At 43.0% G+C, this 23,624-nt stretch overlaps 1 protein-coding gene across 8 annotated transcripts in view; it reads left to right on the top strand.

Annotated features, from left to right (window-relative positions):
• SIRAL1 (SIR2 antiphage like 1) overlaps positions 1-23,624 on the top strand; it is a 62,156-nt gene that overhangs the window by 27,908 nt on the left and 10,624 nt on the right. For 3 of the 8 annotated variants that reach the window (XM_089652115.1, XM_089652116.1, XM_089652119.1), the window contains 6 exons: positions 7,095-7,151; positions 8,198-8,287; positions 17,218-17,491; positions 17,776-18,003; positions 19,307-19,435; positions 21,958-22,243. In XM_089652115.1, the coding sequence (XP_089508241.1) occupies positions 8,211-8,287; positions 17,218-17,491; positions 17,776-18,003; positions 19,307-19,435; positions 21,958-22,243 (994 nt within the window). In that variant the 5' untranslated portion in view covers positions 7,095-7,151; positions 8,198-8,210. Of the gene's footprint in view, positions 1-7,091; positions 7,152-8,197; positions 8,288-17,217; positions 17,492-17,775; positions 18,004-19,306; positions 19,436-21,957; positions 22,244-23,624 lie in introns of all 8 variants that reach the window. The other 5 variants (XM_089652117.1, XM_089652118.1, XM_089652120.1 and 2 more) reach the window with 4 other exon arrangements.

Below are 23,624 nucleotides of genomic sequence, written 5' to 3'. Positions count from 1 at the left end.
AAAGACAACAGGGATCAGAGCAGAGTGTTCTGCTGATCATATAGGGGGAAGGGGTCTGCCATTATGAGGGGCATCCCTCTCCTCCTGCGGAAATTGTTATATATTGTGAAGAATTGAACTGGAACTTCACAAACACTTGCAAGTTCTTGTAGAACGATGGCTGGAGCTCCTCATCTGGATTAACATAGAAAAGTGACGGCAGAAAAAGACCGAGTGGTCTATCGAGTCTGCCCGTTGTTGGGTTTTTCTTTTTTTTTTTTTTTGTTTTTTTTTTTTTTTGAGGGGGGGTGTTTCATTTTTGTGTTTTTGTGGGGGTTTTTTTTTTTTTATAACTTTTTTGGTCTGAGTATAGATCTATGCTTGTCCCAAGCATATTTGAAGCTGTTTAGCTATTACTGTTGACTGGGTCACTACCTCTGCTGTCTTCTCCATAATATTTAAAGAGCCAACCACCGTCTGAGCCCACCACATTCCATCTGTAACTGGAATATCACTAGACTTGCACTTCAATCCACTGTTTAACTGGTGGCTAAAAAATGTATTTTTTGACCTTGAGAGCCAATCAGATATTCATTATTTTTTGTTACCATTTTTTTGTGCTAGGTAAGTGACAGCTGCAGCTTAAAGGATACGCTCACCTTTAGAAGCATGCTGTATGTTACACCTGTAGGGTGTAACCTGCTTCTATGCACCTGACTCTGTGACAGTGAGCGGGGATCCTCTCCCCAAACCCGCTATCACTTTTTGAAAACTGCACAGCTGTACGGGGCTCTGCTCACACAATCGCGTTATTCAGTCAGAGACCTGTGAATGAAAAAACTACAAGTACCATCTTCCACCGCAGCAGACGTACTTGTAGTTTGAAAGGGCTGCGAGTGTACTGCTCAGCATGCTCATAATCAATTATTCTTCCTCTAGCCTTGCAACAGAAAGCCCATAATGGGATTCGGGCACAAAGCTAAAGGTATAAATTTTTATAATTTTTTTTTTTAACCTGCAAAAATATATGCATTTATGTTTACCGGTAAACTTAACCTTTACTTTCCCATTACTACTGAACTTGTGCAATGTCATTAAAGTTACATCTGTCAGGAATCTGTAGACGGTAAATGACTTGCCATGTGATCTAATTTCATAGTAAACCAGAGTAAGTGTTTGGTTTTATTCTGTAGTGTGGGTGTGCACTGGCCTTGTGGTGTCAGATAAGACAGAATTGTATTTAAAGTGTCACTAAACCCACAACAGTAAAATCAGTCTGTATATGCAGTAAAGCATGCTTGTTATACTCGCTGTGCAAAAAGGATGTTTGAGCCTGTCCTCTGACCCTCCCCTTCTTCCACAGTCCCCATTCCATCTGCTGATAGCACAGAGCCTTGGGGGCAAACTTCACATGCTCAGTTTGGTGTGTTGATAGATTTTTTTTGTTTCTAGAGTGCATGTGATCAGCACAGGGCCAATCGGCACTGTATAGATAGGGGTTCAGGGATTATGCAGCCTCATAGGACAATCAGAGGAGAATGAAAACTCCTCCTACAAGCTGTAACCAGTGCTCTGCTGGACACTGATCAAAGTCACAGGACTGCTACAGTTGTGTTTGAAAATAATAGCAGTGTGTTTAAAAAAAAAAAAAGTGAGTAAAGCTCAAAATTCTTAAAATAGCTTTTATTTCCATACACGCAAATGCATTGGAAACACTACACATTCTATTCCAAATCAAAACAAAAATATTTTTTATTACTTTACAGAAAGTGAACAAAAAAGGAAAATTTAGACTGTTAAAGAAAAATGCAGACACTGCTATTTTTTTGATCGCTAGGTTCACATCTGTGCAGGTGATGCCGCTGCGGATCCGCGCGAAAATCCGTGCAGCCGCACCACCCACACAGAGAAATGCGGACCCGCGGGTGGGTGCCATTAATTCTAATGGCACGCCGCCCGCACTGGAAAATGCAACCGTACTGAGAACCGAGGTTCCCATGCGGGCTGCGTTTTCCAAAGAAGTGTGTCACGGGCACGGGAATCCATTCAAATGTATGGGCTCTCGTGCCCGTGCAAAACGCGGACCGCACAGCCGCATATATGTGAACCAGGGGTAAAACTCAAAACATTTACTGTATAAACTGAACAATTCTTGAAAATTTAGCTTTCCTTTGAATCACTGAATGAATATTTAGTTGTATAAGCACAGTTTCTGAGAACTGCTGTACATCTGTGTTGCATGGAGTCGCCCAACTTCTGGCACCTGTGATCAGGTATTCCAGCCCAGGATGATTGGACGACATTCCACAGTTCTTCTCTATTTCTTGGTTTTGCCTCAGAAACTGCATTTTTGAGGTCACCCCACAAGTTTTCTATTGGATTAAGATCAGGGGATTGGGCTGGCCACTCCATAACGTCAATCTTGTTGGTCTGGAACCAAGATGTTGCACGTTTACTGGTGTGTTTGGGGTCGTTGTCTTGTTGGAACACCCATTTCAAGGGCATTTCCTCTTCAGCATAAGGCAGCATGACCTCTTCAAGTATTCTGATGTATTCAAACTGATCCATGATCCCTGGTATGTGATAAATAGGCCCAACACCGTAGTATGAGAAACATCCCCATATCATGATACTTGCACCACCATGCTTCACTGTCTTCACAGTGTACTGTGGCTTGAATTCAGTGTTTGGGGGTCGTCTGACAAACTGTCTCCGGCCACTAGACCCAAAAAGAACAATCTTACTTTCATCAGTCCACAAAATGTTGCGCCATCTCTCTTTAGGCCAGACAATGGGGTTGATTTACTAAAGGTAAATACACCGTGCACCTGCAGTTGCTATATATCTGAGGGGAAGCTCTGAAATGAGGCGAAGCTCTACTGGTTTTTCTAGTCATGTGCAAGCAAAAATCCTTTTTTTTTTTTTTTAATTTTCATTGCATGTTCCCCTCAGATCTAGAGCAACTGCACTTGCAGTGCACAGACTATTTTGCCTTTAGTAAATCAACCCCAATGTGTTCTTTGACAAATTGTATCCTCTTCAGCACCTAGTTTTTTCAACAGTGGGACTTTGAGGGGCTTTCTTACCGATAGCTTGGCTTCCCATAGGTGTCTTCTAATTGTTACAGTATTCACAGGTAACTTTGTAGACCTCCTTTAATCACCCTAGAGCTGATCCTTGGCTGAGTCTTTGCCATTTAGTCTATTCTTCGATCCATTCGAATGGTACTTTTCCATGTGTTTCCCCCCCCCCATCTTTCAGGTTTTGGTTGCCATTTTAAAGCATTTGAGATCATTTTAGCTGAGCAGCCTATGAGTCTCTGCACTTTTTTATATGTTTTTCCCTCTCCAATCAACTTTTTAATCAAAGTATGCTGTTCTCTCTGAAAATCTGATTAAAATAGGTCGTTCCAGGCATTTATTCAGAAGAAGTGCACTATACCCAGCATGTACATTTGCCGCCTTTGTTCTTTAATAAGGGCTACCTTTTTGACATCTGTTTTTTTCACAGACTGAATGAGCTCACTACTTGAACTCCACACTGCTATTATTTTGAACATGCCCCTTTCAATTAATGATTTAATTACACAGAATCAGCAGCATGCATGTCATGACTGTTGGGTCTGTTGGATTTCTATTACTCTACTACACTTGCTAGTAAATGATTTGCCATGTAGAAGTATAATTTATACCAAAAACAGTGATTGATCAGGTTAGTGATGTTGGACTGCTATTACTTTGAACACAACTGTATATACTGCTGATGAGAAAAGGTTTTATTTTTACTAAAATAATTGTATTTCCATGCTCTGTGTACTGTGGGAGACCAGATGTAGTGAATGCAGGGTCCTGGGGGGACCGGATATAGTGAATGCAGGGTCCTGGGGGACTGGATATAGTGAATGCAGGGTTCTGGGGGACTGGATATAGTGAATGCAGGGTCCTGGGGGACTGGATATAGTGAATGCAGGGTCCTGGGGGACTGGATATAGTGAATGCAGGGTCCTGGGGGACTGGATATAGTGAGTGCAGGGTCCTGGGGGACTGGATATAGTGAATGCAGGGTCCTGGGGGACTGGATATAGTGAATGCAGGGTCCTGGGGGACTGGATATAGTGAATGCAGGGTCCTGGGGAAAACTGGATATAGTGAATGCAGGGTCCTGGGGAAAACTGGATATAGTGAATGCAGGGTCCTGGGGAAGACTGGATATAGTGAATGCAGGGTCCGGGGAGACCGGACATAGTGAATGCAGGGGCTGGGGGGACCGGGTATAGGGAATGCACGGTCCTGGGGGACCGGACATAGTGAATGCAGGGGCTGGGGGGACCGGGTATAGGGAATGCACGGTCCTGGGGGACCGGACATAGTGAATGCAGGGGCTGGGGGGACCGGGTATAGGGAATGCACGGTCCTGGGGGACCGGACATAGTGAATGCAGGGGCTGGGGGAACCGGGTATAGGGAATGCAGGGTCCTGGGTTTAGTAACACTTTAATACTATAATTATGATTGCACTTCATTGCACCCTTTGTCACTTTCACAAATCAGGAGCTGGATTCTGGGCTGAGAAACTTGACTTGATCGAAAGTACTGACATTCCATGAGATGTAAACCCTAACTGAATGACATTTAGTGTGCTCAGTGTACCATAAACCATTGCTATTATTTTATTTGCATTTTATGATCCTGCATTGCACCTCAGTGCTGCGGATCTCCTGTAGAGTGCCCTTGCAGCCACCTCCTGACTACATGTACTCCAGCAATGGCTGCATGGCTCAGGGCAGATTTTCTGAGAAGAGTGGACCATTCATCTATATTGAGATGGTCACTTGTCTCCATTGGAAGCCCATGTGACAGAGTGACATGTATAAATATAATTGTGAGACAGAGACAAAGTGTTGTCGCTCCATAAAAGGAACTTCAAGCAGGAACACCAGGGACTATTCTAATAAATGGTGCAGATCTAAAATTATTGAAAATTATGCTTGGAGTGATTTGTTAACCCCTTCCTGCCTACACCAGCATCCCTAGTTAGGAACGCACAGGTGGAATGATAGGCGTTCATGTGACTACGTCACAATGATCACATGATGCAAAACGGGTTCCACCAGCTACCAATCTGTAGCAGGGACCAAGGACTGCCTGTAAAGCTCTGTCTGTGTGCTGAGATCACATTCTCAGAACATAAACCGCCACCTGGCGACATGCCGGCATTAACACCCACCTTTTGTTATCGCACATATGTGTTTGTGCGTCAAAAAGGGGTTAAAGATATGAGATTTTCATGAATGGGTTTACATATACTTCGGCAGAAATTTTACAGTGCATTTCGATGCATATATATATAATATATATACTTTTATGTATATGTATCTGACAGTTGGATTCATGTGTGTAAAGCGCTGCGCCAACTGTAGGTGCTATATACATCCTGTATTATTAATATTAATGTGGGCAGAGTGAATACCCTACAATGTGGAGGTCCTGGCTGCAATTCCCATTAGCGCCATGTTTTCTGTATGGGTTTCCTTCAAAGGCTCTAATGCACTAATAATTGGTTTCTTCTCAAAATTGGCTCATTGTACACCACAATCCCCGCTTTCAGTGTGTAGTTTCCTAAGCACATTTCCATGCATTTCTGCTTGAATTGTGCTTGAATGTACATGTGTTTGCAGGTCATCAGTGTGCATTTACCTGAGAGAAAATGCATTGGAGTAGTTTTTTTGTTTGTTTTTTTTTGTAATGTCATTAGCATAATAAGGGGGGGAATATGGTGTCAACATTTAATCCGATAAAACATCAGCTTTAAACTGTGTGTGTGTGTGTGTATGTATGTATGTATATGTATGTATGTGTGTATATATATATATATATATATATATATATATATATATATATATATATATATATATATATATATATATACACATACACACTTGGTTCTAAAGTCTGAAGGTTTAGAATGCATGAAGGTAACAAAACCTTCAGTGTTCAGTTCCCCCCGCAGAACCCTAATACTTACCTGATCCCGATCCGGCATTGTGCACGAGAGCAGCAGCTCTCCCAGGTCTCTCCCTCCTCATTGGCTGAGACACAGCAGCAGGAGCCACTGGCTCCCACTGCAGTCTTTCACAGACAGTGATGAGACAGTGATGAGCTGGGCAAGACTGAGCCACACTGTGTGTGTCCCATAGACACACACAGCCAGCTAGGGAGTGAGCATGTACCAGTTCCCCCATAGCAAGCCGCTTGCTATGGGGGCACTTGGCAGGAGGGAGGGTCCAGAAGTGCGGCGGGAGACCTGAGAAGGGGAAGATCAGGGCTGCTCTGTGCAAAACCATTACACAGAGCAGGCAAGTATGATGTGTGTGTTACTGTAAAGAACAAAAAATTGATCCTAAAACCAATTTAAGCTGGGTATACATGTGACCTGAACAGGAAAGAAGCTGACAAATCCCTGCATCAACACAATGATGTTGATGCAAGGGTCTCTCTGCTGTTCTAATGTATTTGGATGCTGGTTCTCCAGCATGACAGAAGCCAGTTGTTAGACTTCTGTTGGATAGATGATGAAAGTCAGCTGGTCGTGTGTGTGTGTGTGTGTGTGTGTGTGTGTGTGTGTGTGTGTGTGTGTGTGTGTGTGTGTGTGTGTGTGTGTGTGTGTGTGTGTGTGTGTGTGTGTGTGTGTGTGTGTGTGTGTGTGTGTGTAACCGCTTCCCGTCCGCAGTATAGCAGAAGTAGTACTGCTACAGGGCAGCACAGGTGCGCAAAATCACTGTGTGTGTATGGGCCTGCTTGATTGGATATGAATAGATTGACTTCTTTTTGCATAATTTCTGGTAAATCTAAAGGATTGTATAAAAATTGTACAATTAGGTTGTAATGTGTGTGTGGCCAGCTTTAGATCATGATAGGAACAGGGACTGGTGAGAAGGGTTCAGCTTAGCCAGTTAGTTAATTAAGTTGAATAAATAGAACCTAAAAGTAAGATTTTTCACAAAAACCTGCTGCATGTGTACTTTGTGACCTTTGCAGTGCTCTGTAACAACATCATCTAGAAATATGCAGTGTGGAGATAAAGCAGAGTTTATGGTGAAGCTTTGTGTTCCAGCAGAGACCACATGTGGTGAGGACGCTCAGGGAGGAAGAGGAAGTCACCGGTCACAGCAAGGTAAACACTCACAATGACTGGCTGTCTTGCTGATACAAGAATGCCACTTATGTGCACTTTTTCCTCCTAGCTCAGGGTTGTCGCCTCCCCGACTCCAGTCTGTGCTGCCATGGCGACGTCTGGCCCATTCTGGCCAGTCTCCCTGCTCTCTCTCAAAAATGCAGTCTTGTCCAGCCCAGAGTCATTAATTTTCAGGTTTAATCCCAGAGAAAGGGTTTTTTTTTTTTTTTTTTTGGGATTTATTGCTCTGCGGGCGAGCTAGGATTTGACACAATGAGATAGCTGCACTTCCTGACATCCTTTCTATTCTTACTGAGTGGCGTCAGATCTTCCCCCTGGATATTGGAGGGAGCCAAACGGACCTACAGCTTGTCAGGAGGTCTGTAAAGTGACAGGAACACCAGAGAGGGCACAGGCACTATGGGACACATCGGAGAGGGTATGAGCACTATGGGGTAGATCGGAGAAGGCACAGGTCCTTTGGGACACACCAGAGAGGACACACTTACTATAGAGTAGATCAGAGGAGCCACAGGCACTATGGGGCATCTCAGAGAGGGCACAAGCACTATGGGACAGAGCAGAGAGGGAACAGACACTGTGGGGCACATTGAAGAGGGCACTAGCACTATGGGACAGGGCAGAGAGGGAACAGGCACATTGGGACACATTGAAGAGGGCACAAGCACTATGGGACAGAGCAGAGAGGGAACAGACACTGTGGGGCACATTGAAGAGGGCACAAGCACTATGAGACAGGGCAGAGAGGGAACAGGCACTGTGGGGCACATTGAAGAGGGCACAAGCACTATGGGACAGAGCAGAGAGGGAACAGGCACTGTGGGGCACATTGAAGAGGGCACAAGCACTATGGGACACATTGGAGTGGACGTAGGCACTATGAAACACGTGACAGGGCACACACTTTGCGACGCATCAAAAAGGGCACAGATACTGTGAGGCCCATCATTAACAAGCTGGACAGAGTTGATTTATTGTACAAGTTTTCAGTTTTTTTTTCATTCTATTTTCTGTTTATTTTGCAGCCCCTGCAATTAGATGGCTTCTGTGCCAAGTTTGAAATCGGAGAGATTACCGCTGCTAGAGGACGGGATCCCCCCAGCCAAGAAACCCAGGTAGTTGTTTAAATTTAATCCCTTGTAATGGGAGCCCTAGGGGAAGTGACCCAGACTCCGACCCATGTCCCTGTCTCACCCCTATGTGATTAATGTAATCATCTTCCCTGAGGGAAAAGTGGATTCCCTCAAGGTCGGAGGGAGCTTTGCCGAATGGGAAAGCAGGCGAGAGAAAAGCATGTTGCCAACAGTAATCTACAGTGCGTTTGAAAAAGTATTCATACCCCTTGAAATTTTCCTGATTTTTCATATTACAACCAAAAACGTAAATTTTATTTTATTGGGATTTTATATGATAGAGCAAAACATAGTGGCACATAATTGTGAAGTGGAAGGAAAATGATAAATGGTTTTAAAAATTTTTTGCAAACAAAAAATCACACAGAAGGTTTGTGATATAACAAGAGCATTTAGGCAGTAGCCATTGCCTTCACGTCTTTCAAAAATCACACTTGTATGACCTTAAAGTTATTATGTGACTATTATAGTAATATTCTGCAGAGAGCTGATCTTCCACAATGTTTGTGGAAATGTTCAATCCCACCTTCCTGCTGATAGGCAGAGGTGTTCTGATCAGAACCCACCAATTGAAGAAAAGAGGTATTCCAACCGAAACATTTTTAAGCCCTTTTATTTGTCCCCAAAGGCACCCAATTTGTATTTAGAAGAGCAAAACCATTAAGGAATACCCTGGAGCAAAACCTTAAGTATTTTTTGAGTTACCATATATTTTTAAACCAGACAGCCAACAGTCCTTGCAGAAAGGCAGGGGTTAATCCTTAGTGTAGGTGTCAGGAATGCTTGTCCCACCCATCATCACAGCTGTAGGATGTCTCCATTATTGTTATGCCAGCTTAGGACCATCGCCCTTTCCCGGTCCACTGACTCCCTCATCCTGGTGAGATCAGCTGGAGTAATGTTCTTTTATGTTGGGAAATGAGGTGTAAATGGCCATTAATGGACTGTGTGCACCTCCAAGTAATCTGAGAGAACCTTGCAGCTCAGTTCACTTCATCAGATGAACAGACCATTATTTCAATGTTCTATTTAACTACCAAAAGTGTCTTGGTACACCGACCCTTTCATCCAGCCTCTAAAAGTTTGCACTTGTTGTTTTGAAAAGCCAGTATAAAGTAAAGTACTGATAAAAAGCACTTGTCAGTTTAACCAGTCATTTGTGGTGTATTAACCACTTGAGCTCCTGAGGATTTACCCCCCTTAATGACCAGGCCTCTTTTTGCTACTTGGCGCTGCACTAATTCAACTGATAATTGCGCGGTCATGCAATGCTGCACCCAAACGAAATTTACGTCCTTTTTTTCACACAAATAGAGCTTTCTTTCCATGTAATTTGATCACCTGTGCGCTTTTTATTTTTCACGCTATAAACAAAAAAACGCCAAATATTTTGAAGAAAAACACTATTTTTTATTTTCAGCTATAAAAAATATATAGTAAACTCAAAGTTGGTTATAAATTTTGGCCAAAATGTATTCTGCTACATGTTTTTGGTAAAAAAAAATCCCAATAAGTGTATATTGATTGCTTTTTGTGGAAGTTATAGCGTCTACAAACTATGGTATAGATACTGCAATTTACGCCATTTTTCTGCTATACAGCGCTGCGCTAGTTTAACGGACAGTTGCGCGGTCATGCAATATGGTACATAAATGAAATTTACATCCTTTTTTTCCCCACAAATTGAGCTTTCTTTCGGTGGTATTTGATCGCCTGTGCTGTTTTTATTTTTTGCGCTATAAAAAAAAAGGCTGACAATTTTGAGGAAAAAAAAACAATATTTTGGACTTTTTGTTATAAAACATGTCCAGTAAAAAAAAAATGCCAAAATCAAATTTGGTCATAAATTTCTGCCAAAATGCATTCTGCGACATGTCTTTGCTAAAAAAAAAACCCAATACGTGTAAATTAATTGGTTTACGTGAAAGTTATAGCGTTTACAAATGGCGGGAAAGATACTGGAATTTTTAGGGTTTTTTTTATACTAATAATGGCGGCGATCAGCGAATTATGGCAGCGATCAGGGACTAATGGCAGGACTGCGGCGGACATTCTGACATTGGGGGGTACTGACTTGGGGTCACTGACATCCCCAAAAACACTAATACAGTGATCAGTGCAAAAAAAAAAAACTGACACTGTACTAATGGCACTGGGGAGGAAGGGGTTAACTTTATTTAGCAGGGAAGGGTTATCGGAGTGAGGGGAGTGTTTTACTAGGGGGCGGGGGTGTGTACTGGGCGGGACAAGGCTGATCGAGAAAGTGAAACTATTCTTTCTCGATCAGCTCATCCTCGAGCTGACAGAGAGGTGACAGACAGCACAGCTACTGCAGCTGTGCTCTCTGTCACCGTTTACCGCCGATCGCCGGGACATAGCCGCTAATGAGCGGCTGTGACCCGGCAACTGACATCTGCGGCAGTGATCCACAGGACAAATAGGGCGGCAGCGCGCCTCGCGCGCGCCCCCTATTTGTTTACAAAACACACGTTTTAAAACGTGGTTTTGCCTGATAGTGCCGCCCTGCCGCCGTATATCTACAGTGGCTGGGCGGCATGCAGTTAACTCTTCCTCATCTCTGTGACTGGGGTTGTATCTCTTGCCTACATACTTTGTAATGAAAAGTGCCCATTGTTCTCCTCTCACAATGTTGGGGAGCATTGTAACAAAACTTTAATAATCGTCATGTTAAGAGGATAGTTTACATCTGCATTATGTTATTAACAATCTGCTCCAATGTTGACTGGTAACTTGATTGTGCAGGTGTACCTCGGTTTACAAACGTCTCGGTTAATGTAATTTTCGGTTTACGAATGAAAATCCATTGAAAATAATGCCTCGGTTTGCAAATTTTTTACAAATTTCTTTTTCGCAATACGAAGTGTATGTCGGTGCCGATTTTTTTTAAATGCAATTGCTCACAGAATTAGCTGTCACTTTCCCCAGAGTTAAAGGAAGCTTTGTTTCTTTTAAGAAACTAAAATGAAACCTTGTTTCTTTTAACTTAATAAATAAACTAAAAGGAAACTTTCTTTCTTTTAGCTAGGGGGAAAGTGACAGTTGAATCTCTGAGCTATAGTGAAGGAAAAAAAAAAAGCGGTAATTACATTTAAAAACTGGCACCATAATAAAAAAAAAAAAACGGCGTGGGCTCCGCCCTCCCATCCGGGTCTGGTATGGATTTTGAGGGGAACTCCCACGCCAAAATTAGAAAAAAAAAAGAAAATGATATGGATGGATGGGAGGGGGAAACCCCAATTTTTAATTGCTGGCAAATCTTTTACATTCAGCTGTCAATGGTCACTATTAAAATACCACATGACTTGATAAAATAACTCATGCGGTATTTTAGTAGCGTTTACTTATTTCTATCCTCCGGAACGGATTAAATGGTATTCAATGCATTCCGATGGGAAACGTTGTTTCGGTTTACGAATTTTTCGCTATACGAAAAGTCCCACAGAACAAATTAAATTAGTAAACCGAGGTATGCCTGTAAATCTGATTTGTTCCTTGATATAGCAATACATGTATAGAAAATCAGATTTAAAAAAGTATGTCAGATGTAATTTGAACATTTTAATTGGATGTAAGGATCCATGCATCTATTATAGTTGCCAGCCAGGACAGACACCTAGCATAGTGATGGCAGAAAAGACCAAGTGATCTATTAAGTTTATCCTTTTTTTTTTTTTTTTTTTTTTTTTTTTTTACTTTTTTATGCCATTTTTGCCTGCATATAGGTTTGAGTTTGTCCCAAGCATGTTTAAATTCAGTTCCTGCAGGCTGACCCACTACCTCTACTGTTCCAAGCATCAACAATTATTTTGCTAATGTAATACTCTTCTCTTTCACTTTGGCTTTTATTTAAGGTGATTAGTATCTGACCAACATAATAGAACAAATTTTGTTTAATCATTAAAGTACAATACATACAAAAATAGGAGGAAGAGGTTTAGAAGAGAGGATGCATTAGTTAAATGAAAATTCAGTGCATAGAATGTAAAACGAGCTATTATTGTCAGTGGGCCAGACCATTCATTGGTATCTATGAGTGCTAACGTCACAGGGCTCATAAATGGGATTAAGTGTACAGAGTGATTTCACAAGAGAGCCCATGAGATCAGCACTCCCAGTTATGATATAAAAAAAACAATGGTATTCACACAGGCTACAAATGATAATATAATACTTTTCTAAAGTTATTTTTAACCATTCCTCGTGATAGTTTGAGGTCTTGTCCCTCTGTCCTTGATTTCAGCTTGGTACTTAAAATCCTGCCCTCCTGAACCTTATTCACGCCATTCATTTATTTAAAGGTTTCAGTCATGTCCCCCTTTTCCTCTTTGCTCCAGACTGTACATATTGAGTTTCTTCAATTTCTCCTGATATGTTTTATCCCTCAGACCTTTCACCATTTTTATTGACTGTCTTTGGACCCTGGTTATGTCTTACCAATTACTTTATGTAAGTGAGGTCTCTGTCTCTGGAACTAGACACAGTATTCTAAATGAGGTCTAAGTAAATGTCTGTAAAGAAGAATCGGGACCTTCTTCCTTCAGCTGGTGATAACTTTAGTGATAACTGAAGATCTATATAGAGGAATCAGGACCTCCTTCCTCCTGCTGGTGACCCCTCTAGTGATAACTAAAGATCTGTATAGAGGAATCAGGACCTCCTTCCTCCTGCTGGTGATCCCTTTAGTGATAACTAAAGATCTATATAGAGGATTCAGGACCTCCTGCTGGTGATCCGTCTGGTGATAACTAAAGATCTATATAGAGGATCGGGACCTTCTTCCCCCTGCTGGTGATCCCTCTAGTGAAGCCTTTTTCAACCAGGGTGCCTTCATGCGTGCCTTGACAAAATGCCTAAAAATTGTCCAAAAATGGTATACAAGCCAGCAGGTGGATCAAGCCTGCCTTTTAGTTACACAAAACCAAAGGTTTTCATTGTGCACCATTACAGCTTTCTAGTGGCTGGTGACCTAACAACCAATGATGTCATCAGCTGACAAGTAGGACATTGGGCACCTGCACAGCATCCTTACTTGCCCTTTTACTGCCCCTCTGCATAAGCACTGTGGTCACACTAGCTATGTGAGAGAGAGAAACTGAGTGAGAAGAGAAACCATGGAATACTATTCAGTACCAGTGTGCAAAAGTGTATTTGCTTTGGAAGAATAAATCGCCTCTAGCATTGGGTGTCCTACAAATGTTGCTGCGCTCTGTAAAACTATTTACTTTTTAAATTTTGTAATGGGTGCCTTGAGATTTGTGCACAATTTTTAAAGGGTGCCTTGACTAAAAAAAGGTTGAGAAACACTGGTCTAGTGATAATTAAAGGTCTACCTAGAGAATCAGGACCTCCTTCCTCCCGTGATCCCTCTAATGATAGACACCACAATTCTGTTTGCTTTCCCCACTGCCAGGCCACATCGTTTTTGTTCATTTTGTATTCATGTGAAATGAGCACCCCAAATCTTTTTCCTCTGTATTTCCAGCTTACCCTGTACCCCCCTAATGTACTCTGTTGGGGGATTCTTTTTTCCTTAAGTGCATTATTTATAGGTTTTTTTTAGAGCACTCATTTTAAAAGCTGCCTTTTGTGTCCATTAACAAGTACAATTTATCCCACCTGAGCAGACAGCTAGGTACACGCTGGTTAATAAGTAATCCCAGCAGTTTTCTCAGCTGCTGAGACGCACTTCAATACTCCTCTCCCACACAATATGGTTCTTTTCTGTCAGATCTCAAAATATTTTTTAAATTAAATGTTTAACAATGAATAAACTAATCGCTGATTACTGGTCAGTCCGACTTGGATTTGATGAAAAATGAAGAACATAAATACCAAAATGGGAAAACAATATTTTGATACAGCAAGCACCTTTAATGTAGGAAGACAACAAATGCAACTCCCCTGGGACATTAATGCAGCAACAAGAAAGCTTGTATCAAAAAGTATGTCAAAAAGGTCCAAAAGATCCGTAAAAACTAGATTTATTATAATTACATCTAAAATAATGGCTTGAATTAAAGACAGTGCACATTTTTTAAATATTTTGATATCTTTTCATGTGTCAACACTGAAGAAATGACACTTTGCTACAATGTGACGTAGTGAGTGTATAGTTTGTATAACATGTAAATTTGCTGTCCCCTCAAAATAACTCAACACACAGCCATTAATGTCTAAACCGCTGGCAACAAAAGTGAGTCCACGCCTAAGTCTGTGCCCACCTCCATGATGTTTCAGAGAGGCCCTCCTGACATTCAGGTGTTGGTTGTTCTCCCAATACCAGCCTGACTGCGGCTGTGGACATCACTGTGTGAGGAAGCCTTCCCACCTAGATTCTCCCTGGGGAGCCACTAGGTATGAATGTAAAACAGGCCCTGCATTTCTGATGTGTAGGAATTGGGGCTGATCTGAGGTCTGAAGGTCCAGAAATCAGAACTGATTGATTTGAGGTCTGAATTAAATTGACACTTAATGTGGAACTGAACTGCATCTGAGCATCACAAACTAAAAATGCTACTTAACTATTCATATTCAAAGCAAACTCCCCCATCCATCCATGTTTTCATGCTTTATTTTGCTGAGAATTAATTTTGAAAAACACCCCCTGGTATTTATGGCAGTGGCCATCTTGAGTAAGGGCAGATGATTCCGGTAGCGTTTACTTCCTGGAATCCATCTGCCCTTTAGCTCAGGCATTGACTAAGCTGAGAACCCTCCCTCCCCTCCTGAAGACTCCTGGGATGTATAATATCATTTGCCTAGAAATGGAAACCAGGAAGTAACGGAAGAAATGTAAAAAAAAAAAAGTTTAAAACCAGTAAATGATATACTTGCCTATCTATTTGTTAATACTAGCTGCATAAGGATTAAAAGTTAGTCCATGTTGTTTGAGAGAGTGAAGTTCCACTTTAAATGCTAAGTTTGCCCTTTTCAGAAAATAGCCTATGCAGTGAAGGGGCCCCAGTAGATATATAAAAATTGTGCAGCTTTGTTAAATGTTCATTCGATTTTTTCATAGCTGTAGGCCATTTGGGCCCCCTGGAAGCCTGGCTTAAAAGCTTTTATCTCCAAGCAAAAAATTGTTTTAGAGGACATAAACTGTTGGACGCTCCCAGCATTATGGGAGTTAGTGTCACATCCTAGCAAGGCACGACGTGGAGATTGCTAACTGGGAATTCCTCATTCAGGCTTCCATGGGTGCCCAGACAGCCTCAAGGTATGACAATAAATTATTGAACATTTTAAAAAGCAGCACAGTTCAATATCAGCTGGGGACCCTTGGTTACATAGGTTATTTTCTGGAAAAGGTGAAGCTATCCTTTAATGTAGAAAATGTTTCTGACTTGACCCATTAACCACTTCGACTGCCCTATAGCAGAAGTACTGCTACAGGGTGGCAGGGATGCTCAAAATCACGTTTATGTGATTTTGCATTTCCGGGTAGGGGGCACACACACGCACACGTTCCCTACCTGCGAGACGCTATTGGCTCCTTGGCATGTCAATCACCGAGTCCTGGCCACCGATTCTCAGCCAGGCTCGGTGATCAGCAGCAGAGCTGACAGGGGAGAGGTCTGTATATAAACACAGATCTCTTCCCTGTCAGCACGAACAGGCTGCTTTGTATTGCTCTGCACAGCAGAGCAATACAGAGCAGATTGTCTACATAGTAAAGCACACTATGTAAAACACAGCACACAGTTAACCCCCAGATGTTAACCCCTTCCTACCCAGTGTTATTAGTACAGTGTCAGTGCTTTTTATTAACACTGATCACTGTGTTGGTGTCACTGGGGATGTCAGTGGCAGTTAGTCAGTTCCCACCAGTGTCAGAATGCCCGCCACAGTCCCACAATAAGTCGCTGATCGCCACCATTACTAGTAAAAAAATAAAATTAAAATTAAAATTCCAGTATCTATACCGCCATTTGTAAACGCTATAGCTTTCACGTAAACCAATTAATTTACATGTATTTTGATTTTTTTTTTTTTTTTTTTTTAGCAGACATGTAGCAGAATACATTTTGGCCTAAATTTATGAAGAAATGTTATTTTTACAATTTTTTTTACTGGATATGTTTTATAGCAAAAAGTTATATATATTTAAAAAAAATTTGCTTATAGCGCTAAAAAAAAAACCTCAGAGGTGATCAAATACCACCGAAAGAAAGCTTTATTTGTAAAGGAGAAAAAAGGAAATAAATTTAATTTCTGTATAACATTGCATGACTGCGCAATTGTCAGTTAAATTAATGCACCTCTGTATCGCAAAAAATGGCCTGGTCAGGAAGGGGGTAAATCCTCTGGAGGGCAAGTGGTTAAGAACAGGAGATAAGTTGCCTAATCTTCAATAATTTCTCACATGTGGTTCTCCCAAATTCTTCCAGCTGGCCACTGTTCAGTAGGTAGTCAGGTGGTAAGCGAATGGATAGGTTATAGAGCCAACCCCTATTACTTGTCTCACTCCTGAAGTGCTGTCTTTCTATTTTTTATTCCACTCCCCCCTCCAGTGACATAACCTGTAAATGCCAGCAGAGCCAAACTGGTTTATGGATCATTTTACAAACCTGCGCCAATATCTTGAGGGTTTTTAGATTGGACTTGGATGAATGACTGCCCTTGCCAGTTTATATCTGGTGTAATATTTACCCCATTGCTGAGATTTTCTTTCATTTCTGTTCTGGTGACACCAGAACAATAAATAGGAGGGCACTTGCAAGGGCACTTGCAACAATAAAAACGTTGTCAGACGTTCAAAGCTCACTTTACTATTAAATTATCAGCATCGCCATTGGGGAAGGGTAGGGAAAACCCTAAGAAAAATTTGGCTGGTATTTGGGCTTTAAACTTAAGCTACCACCGTGGTCGATAGTGTATACTAATTCGGTTAGATGCCATTTTGTACCCTTCAGAAAGCTGCTGCCCAGTCTGAAGACAAAGAAGCCGCAGGAGCTGGTTCTGGTGATCGGGACGGGGATCAGTGCCGCTGTCGCCCCGCAGGTTCCTGCACTGAAGTCCTGGAAAGGGTTAATCCAGGCCCTGCTGGATGCTGCCAATGACTTTGACCTTCTAGAAGAAGAGGAGAGCAGAAAGTTCCAGAAGTGTCTCCATGAGGACAAGAACTTGATTCATGTGGCCCATGACCTCATCCAGAAGTTGTCCCCGGTCAGTGCCCACTCACAATACTACTAATTGATACTAGGGTCTATCCCTACAGCCAGCCACTGTGAGGAGCACCTCCACACTGGCAGCAGTTATTTAAAGTGTTGGGGGGGGGGGGGGGGTAATATCCAGATACATGGTGTCTGTAGTGGGAATCAAACCCAGGACCCCAGTGCTGCAAGACCTTAGTGCTACACACTCTACCATAATTTGAGTGATCCTTTTCTGTTTTTAAATATGTAGGTATTTAACATATATGTCCTTTTCAATCTTCTTTCCTCCTTTAGCGCACTAGTAATGTGCGGTCTACCTTCTTCAAGGACTGTCTGTACGAGGTGTTTGATGACTTGGAGTCCAAGATGGAGGACTCAGGCAAGCAACTGTTACAGTCCGTACTGCAGCTGATGGAGCATGGTGCCCTTGTCCTGACAACCAACTTCGACAACCTTCTGGAGATCTATGCCTATCACCAGGGGAAACAGTTGGAGTCCATCGATCTCACTGACGAAAAGAAGGTAACGCCAGACACCAACAAGCCTCTTGTGTGATTATGATACTGCTTGTACACATGATTATCCCTCAAACGGTTTAAAAAAGTCCAGGTGCTGTGTACAGCTGATTATAGACCTGAATGGTTAATGAGGGTGTACTCTGGTACTTGCATATAGCAGATTTTTTGTATTTGGGAAATACCCTATACACAGGGTTACACAAGTACCAGCATATGTTGGCATACAGCCATGTACACAGCACTTAGAATTCATTGTGTGCTCCTAATGCTCAGCCATGGGCATGAGGTCAAATACCCATGGTGTTCAAAGCACAGGCACACACGTGGCCCAGCAGCTGTCTTTGTACAGCCCGTGGACTGGGTCATTATCTCTTGGGCACCTTTTATGGACTTTTTTAGAGCTGCATCAGGGTGGTGGGTGCTGAACGCTGTCTGGCACTGAGATACAGTACTTTTGAGGCGTAGCTTTTTTTTATCCTGGCCTGGATGAGACAAAAATACTGCGCCGGAGTGCGTGTGTGTGGGTGTGTGTGTGGTGGGGGGTAAAGGGGGTTAACTTTCACTACCAATGTATTGACTGCCAGTGCGAGAGGGCTGAATTTCACTGCCATTGCAGAGATCACCAGTGTTTGGTGGGATGAAGTTTCACTACCTCTGTAAAAAGCCACCAGTGGGCAATGGGAGGGTTATGTTTCATTGGCATTGCAGGAACCAGTGCGAGATGGAGGAAGAATTTGGACTAGCTGTCAAGGAGTCACCAATCTGCCCACTTAATGTCAATGCAGGCTAAAGCTTGGCTGCTGTTTCCCCATAGACAGTGTGGATGATTCTAAGCTTTCCCAGTTAATGCCTTGCTTTTTGATCAATTAATGCTTGTGGTTGTTTGTTTTTTTTCACGTGACAACATGGGGTTCTTCTGCATAATTTACAGGATGCTGGTGGGGGGATCAAAGCAGGTTCCGAACATCACATTCAGTGTGTTTCCAAGAAGAAAACTTTTCCCATGATTCCATGGGAATCCACTAACCTGTTAGGTGTGAACGCAAGTGTTGCTTCCGGTCATTGGCTGGGGGTTGTGACAGGGAGCTAGTGAAAATACACTTTAAATCGCGTGTGCCTGCTATACAGTTGGTTGACAACCAAAATGACACAGCTCTAGGGCATCTATAGGTATGTGTCAACCAATCCTATTTCCCCATGGTCACATGCACAGATCACAAGCATTTATTGAATCAGCTGTATTGCTAGCTTGGTGAAGCAGCACAGATCGCTCATTACCAAGATATTGAAGATTTTTTTCTCACCAGGTACTTGAATGGGCTCAAGAGAAGAAGAAACTTAGCGTCTTGCACATCCACGGCGTTTATACAAACCCCAGCGGGATCGTCCTTCACCCGGCCGGCTACCAGAATGTCCTACGCAACACAGAGGTCATGGTGAGATCACACTCTCAATTTGATGATCTGAAAAAAAGAAACATGAGAAAGGAAGTGTCTAGTGATTATTGCCACTCTGAACTGGAGAATAGCATCTGTAATCTGATTAGGGGTAACATATACTTTTCAGTTATTTTATATTAGCCCCAGTTGTGTTGCATGTAGATACAGCAGGGATTGGCTAAATTTCGATCCATCTCTGGCCACTTCTGCTAGAGAAATCAATCTAACGATCGGCTCCTCTCACATGGGAATGTCGAAAAATTCTTGTTGGATTAGCACTGCAGTCAGTATATTATGACAGTGGAGGTGTCTCTGCTGTCAGAATACAACAGTGTATCAGGGAGGATTTTCCCCATCCACCTTGATTGTGTGGATGGGGAAATCTGTGTTTTTTGGATCAGCCGGCTATGGCCAGCTTTAGTCATTGATCATTGCACAAAGTTTTGACTTGCATTGATATCCCTTATTGACTAATCTAAATGCCAACCATAGCAAAAAATAAAAAGTATTTATCCATATACACTATATTGCCAAAAGTATTGGTTGGCCTGCCTTTACACACACATGAACTTTAATGGCATCCCAGCCTTAGTCCGTAGGGTTCAATATTGAGTTGGCCCCGCCCTTTGCAACTATAACAGCTTCAACTCTTCTGGGAAGGCCGTCCACAAGGTTTAGGAGGGTGTCCATGGGAATGTTTGGCCATTCTTCCAGAAGCACATTTGTGAGGTCAGGCACTGATGTCGGATGAGAAGGCCTGGCTCACAGTCTCCGCTCTAATTCATCCCAAAGGTGTTCTATGGGGTTTAGGTCAGGACTCTGTGCAGGCCAGTCAAGTTCCTCCACCCCAAACTCGCTCATCCATGTCTTTATGGACCTTGCTTTGTGTATTGGTGTGCAGTCATGCTGGAACAGGAAGGAGCCATCTCCAAACTGTTCCCACAAAGCTGAGAGCATGAAATTGTCCAAAATGTCTTGGTATGCTGACACCTTAAGAGTTCCCTTCACTGGAACTAGGGGGCCAAGCCCAACCCCTGAAAAACAACCCCACACTATATTCCCCCTTTCACCAAACTTTACACTTGGCACAATGCAGTCAGGCAAGTACCGTTCTCCTGGCAACCACCAAACCCAGACATGTCCATTAGATTGCCAGACAGAGAAGCATGATTCGTCACTCTAGAGAACACGTCTCCACTTTACAGCACAGCATCCGTTGCTTGGTGATGTAAGGCTTGGATGCTGCTGCCACCCCATTCCATGAAGCTCTCTATGCACTGTTGGGCTCATCTGAAGGCCACATGAAGTTTGGAGGTCTTTAGCTATTGACTCTGCAGACAGTTGGCGACTTCTGTGCACTTCAGCATGCGCTGACCCCGCTATGTCATTTTACGTGGCCTACCACTTTGTGGCTGAGTTGCTGTTGTTCCCAGTTGCTTCCACTTTGTTATAATCCCACTAACAGTTGAGCGTGGAATATTTAGTAGCCAGGAAATGTCACGGATGGACTTATTGCACAGGTGGCAGCCTATCATGGGACTTCGATTGAATTCACTGAGCTCCTGAGAGCGACACATTCTTTCACAAATGTTTGTAGAAGTAGTCTGCATGCCTAGGTGCTTGATTGTATACACCTGCAGCCATTGAGGTGATTGGAACACTTGAATCCAATGATTTGGAGGGGTGTATCAATAATTTTAGCAATATAGTGTATATGTTTTTTTTGTTTTTGTTTTTTATTTTCAAATGGAAAAAAAAAATGGTTGTGTTTACTGCTCTCTGAAAAGTGATCTGCAGTATAGCAGTGGCAGTTTTACATTGCATGACTATGCTGCAACTGCGAGCCAAACATTTGGCTCACAGTCGTGGTGCAGTCAAATTGATCTCATTGGCCAAATTTGAAAGGCATTGCTGCCTGTTAAACTCTGCAGCAAAGCATCACAGCCGTGGCTGTGCACAGCTCTACCGGACTGTGATGTTAACATTCAGGAGGGGTGGCCAGAAGGATGTAAAAAAACAGCTACACCAGCTGCCTGTGCCCTAACTGTTTAAAAATGTGCTCACCGATGTTGCTGTTTAACATTACATGTCCATCTAAAGCTGGAAAGCTCTTAGTTCACTGGGCTTAGTTCAGATGAAAAAAAATAGCAGATTTCTCCATCCACACAAAAGAGATGAAGGGGAGAAATCCCTCATGCTGGGACCTTGTATTTTGACAGCAGCACATGCAGCTGTCAGAATACACTTATCAGCTACTGCAGCTGATTGGCTGCAGCCGCTGAATGATAAAAGTTATCTTAACGTCCCTCTGGCAGAAGTTAATCAAACAGTTGACTTCTGTTGAGTGGATACTACCACACACTGTTCAAAATTTTGTCCTTGCTGAAGACGACCCCTTCTAATGGATTACTACAACCGCTGTGCGATTTTTCACTGCAGAACAAAGTGTTGTCACTTTTATAGCGGGGAGAAATCTTCCAGTCTAGGTAGCTCTTCTAACATCTTCATTCCTGCTGCAGCGGGAGATCCAGAAGCTATACGAGAACAAATCCTTCCTGTTCCTGGGCTGTGGCCGCACTGTGGACGACACGACTTTTCAGGCGCTTTTCCTGGAAGCAGTGAAGCACAAGTCGGATCTGGAACACTTCATGTTGGTTCGGCGGGAAGACGTAGATGAGTTCAAGAAGCTGAGAGAGAACATGCTGGACAAGGGCATCAAAGTGATCTCCTATGGCACAGAGTATACTGACCTGCCTGAGTACTTTGAGAGGCTGGCTAACGAAATCTCCAACAAAGGCCGGACAGGTACACAGCCAGCTTTTAACTTGATATCTCCCCTGGTTCCACATACACATTTTGTGTACTTATCAGATAGAATGAATTCCAACAAAAACCACTGCAGACCATGAATTTTACGTTCCTCAGCAGAGTTCCTTGTGCTGGGAGAATGTTGATATATTTTCTGTTGTGGAACTAGGAATATGCAGATGTGCATGCTCCCAGCTCAAAGACTGCTTGGTCACTGACAGTGCTGGTCTCACACAACAATCAGGAACCATGCTGAATTTTTCACGATCACGTGATCACTATGCCAGCCAGTCAGGATGGTCATGTGAGTTTATTTACAAACAGAAGTGCCAGCTCTGCTACCACTGTGCCTTGCATTAACCTCCTTACAGCAGTTGTGTGTGTATGTATGCATGTATGTGTGTATATGTATGTGTGTGTGTGTATATATATATATATATATATATATATATATATATATATATAAATTATTATTATTATTATACAGTATTTATAAAGCGCCAATAGTTCGCTCAGCGCTGTACATTACAAAAGGGGGACAGAACATGTGACAGAACAATAGCAATACAATGCAAAACATGAGGGGATTGAGGGCCCTGCTCTTTCGAGCTTACAATCTAGGAGGGAGGGGGTGGTGGCACAGGAGGAGATAGCTGTGGGGGATGGAGTGGTAGGAAGAGTGGAGGAGGTCGGCAAGTTAGCAGGGGGTGGGGTAGGCTTCCCTGAAGAGATGGGTTTTCAGGGTGCGCCTAAAGGAGAGGAGAGTAGGTGATAATCTGATGGGTTGGGGCAGGGAGTTCCAGAGGATGGGTGACACCCTGGAGAAGTCCTGGAGGCGGGCATGGGAGGAGGAGACCAGGGAACTAGAGAGAAGGAGGTCTTGTTTGGAGCAGAGTGTGCGTGCTGGGCGGTACTTGGATATTAGGTCAGTGATGTAGTTCGGGGCAGTATGGTGGACAGCTTTGTACGTCAGCGTTAGGATTTTGAATTTGATCCGTTGCACAATCGGAAGCCAGTGGAGGGATTGGCAGAGGGGGGTGGCGGAGACAGAGCGGTTGGAAAGGTGAATGAGTCTGGCAGCCGTATTCAGGATCGACTGAAGCGGGGATAGCCAGCGGCGAGGCAGGCCAGTGAGGAGGGAGTTGCAGTGGTCGAGTCGTGATATGATGAGGGAGTGGATGAGCTGTTTAGTGGTTTCTGGGGTTAGGAACGTGCGGATTTTGGCGATGTTGCGGAGGTGGAGTCTGCACGAGTTTGTTAAAGATTGGACTTGGGGCTGGAAGGATAGGTTGGAGTCCAGAATGACACCCAGTACTCTGGCCTGCAGGGCGGGTTTGATGGTAGCGTTGTTGGACGCGACGGAGAAATCAATGGGGGG

Source organism: Staurois parvus, unplaced genomic scaffold, assembly GCF_062004578.1.
Source record: "Staurois parvus isolate SC_StPar_1 unplaced genomic scaffold, SC_StPar_1.0 ptg000671l, whole genome shotgun sequence".
NCBI classification, from domain to species: Eukaryota; Metazoa; Chordata; class Amphibia; order Anura; family Ranidae; genus Staurois; species Staurois parvus.
This window is presented reverse-complemented; position numbering and strand designations above follow the sequence as displayed.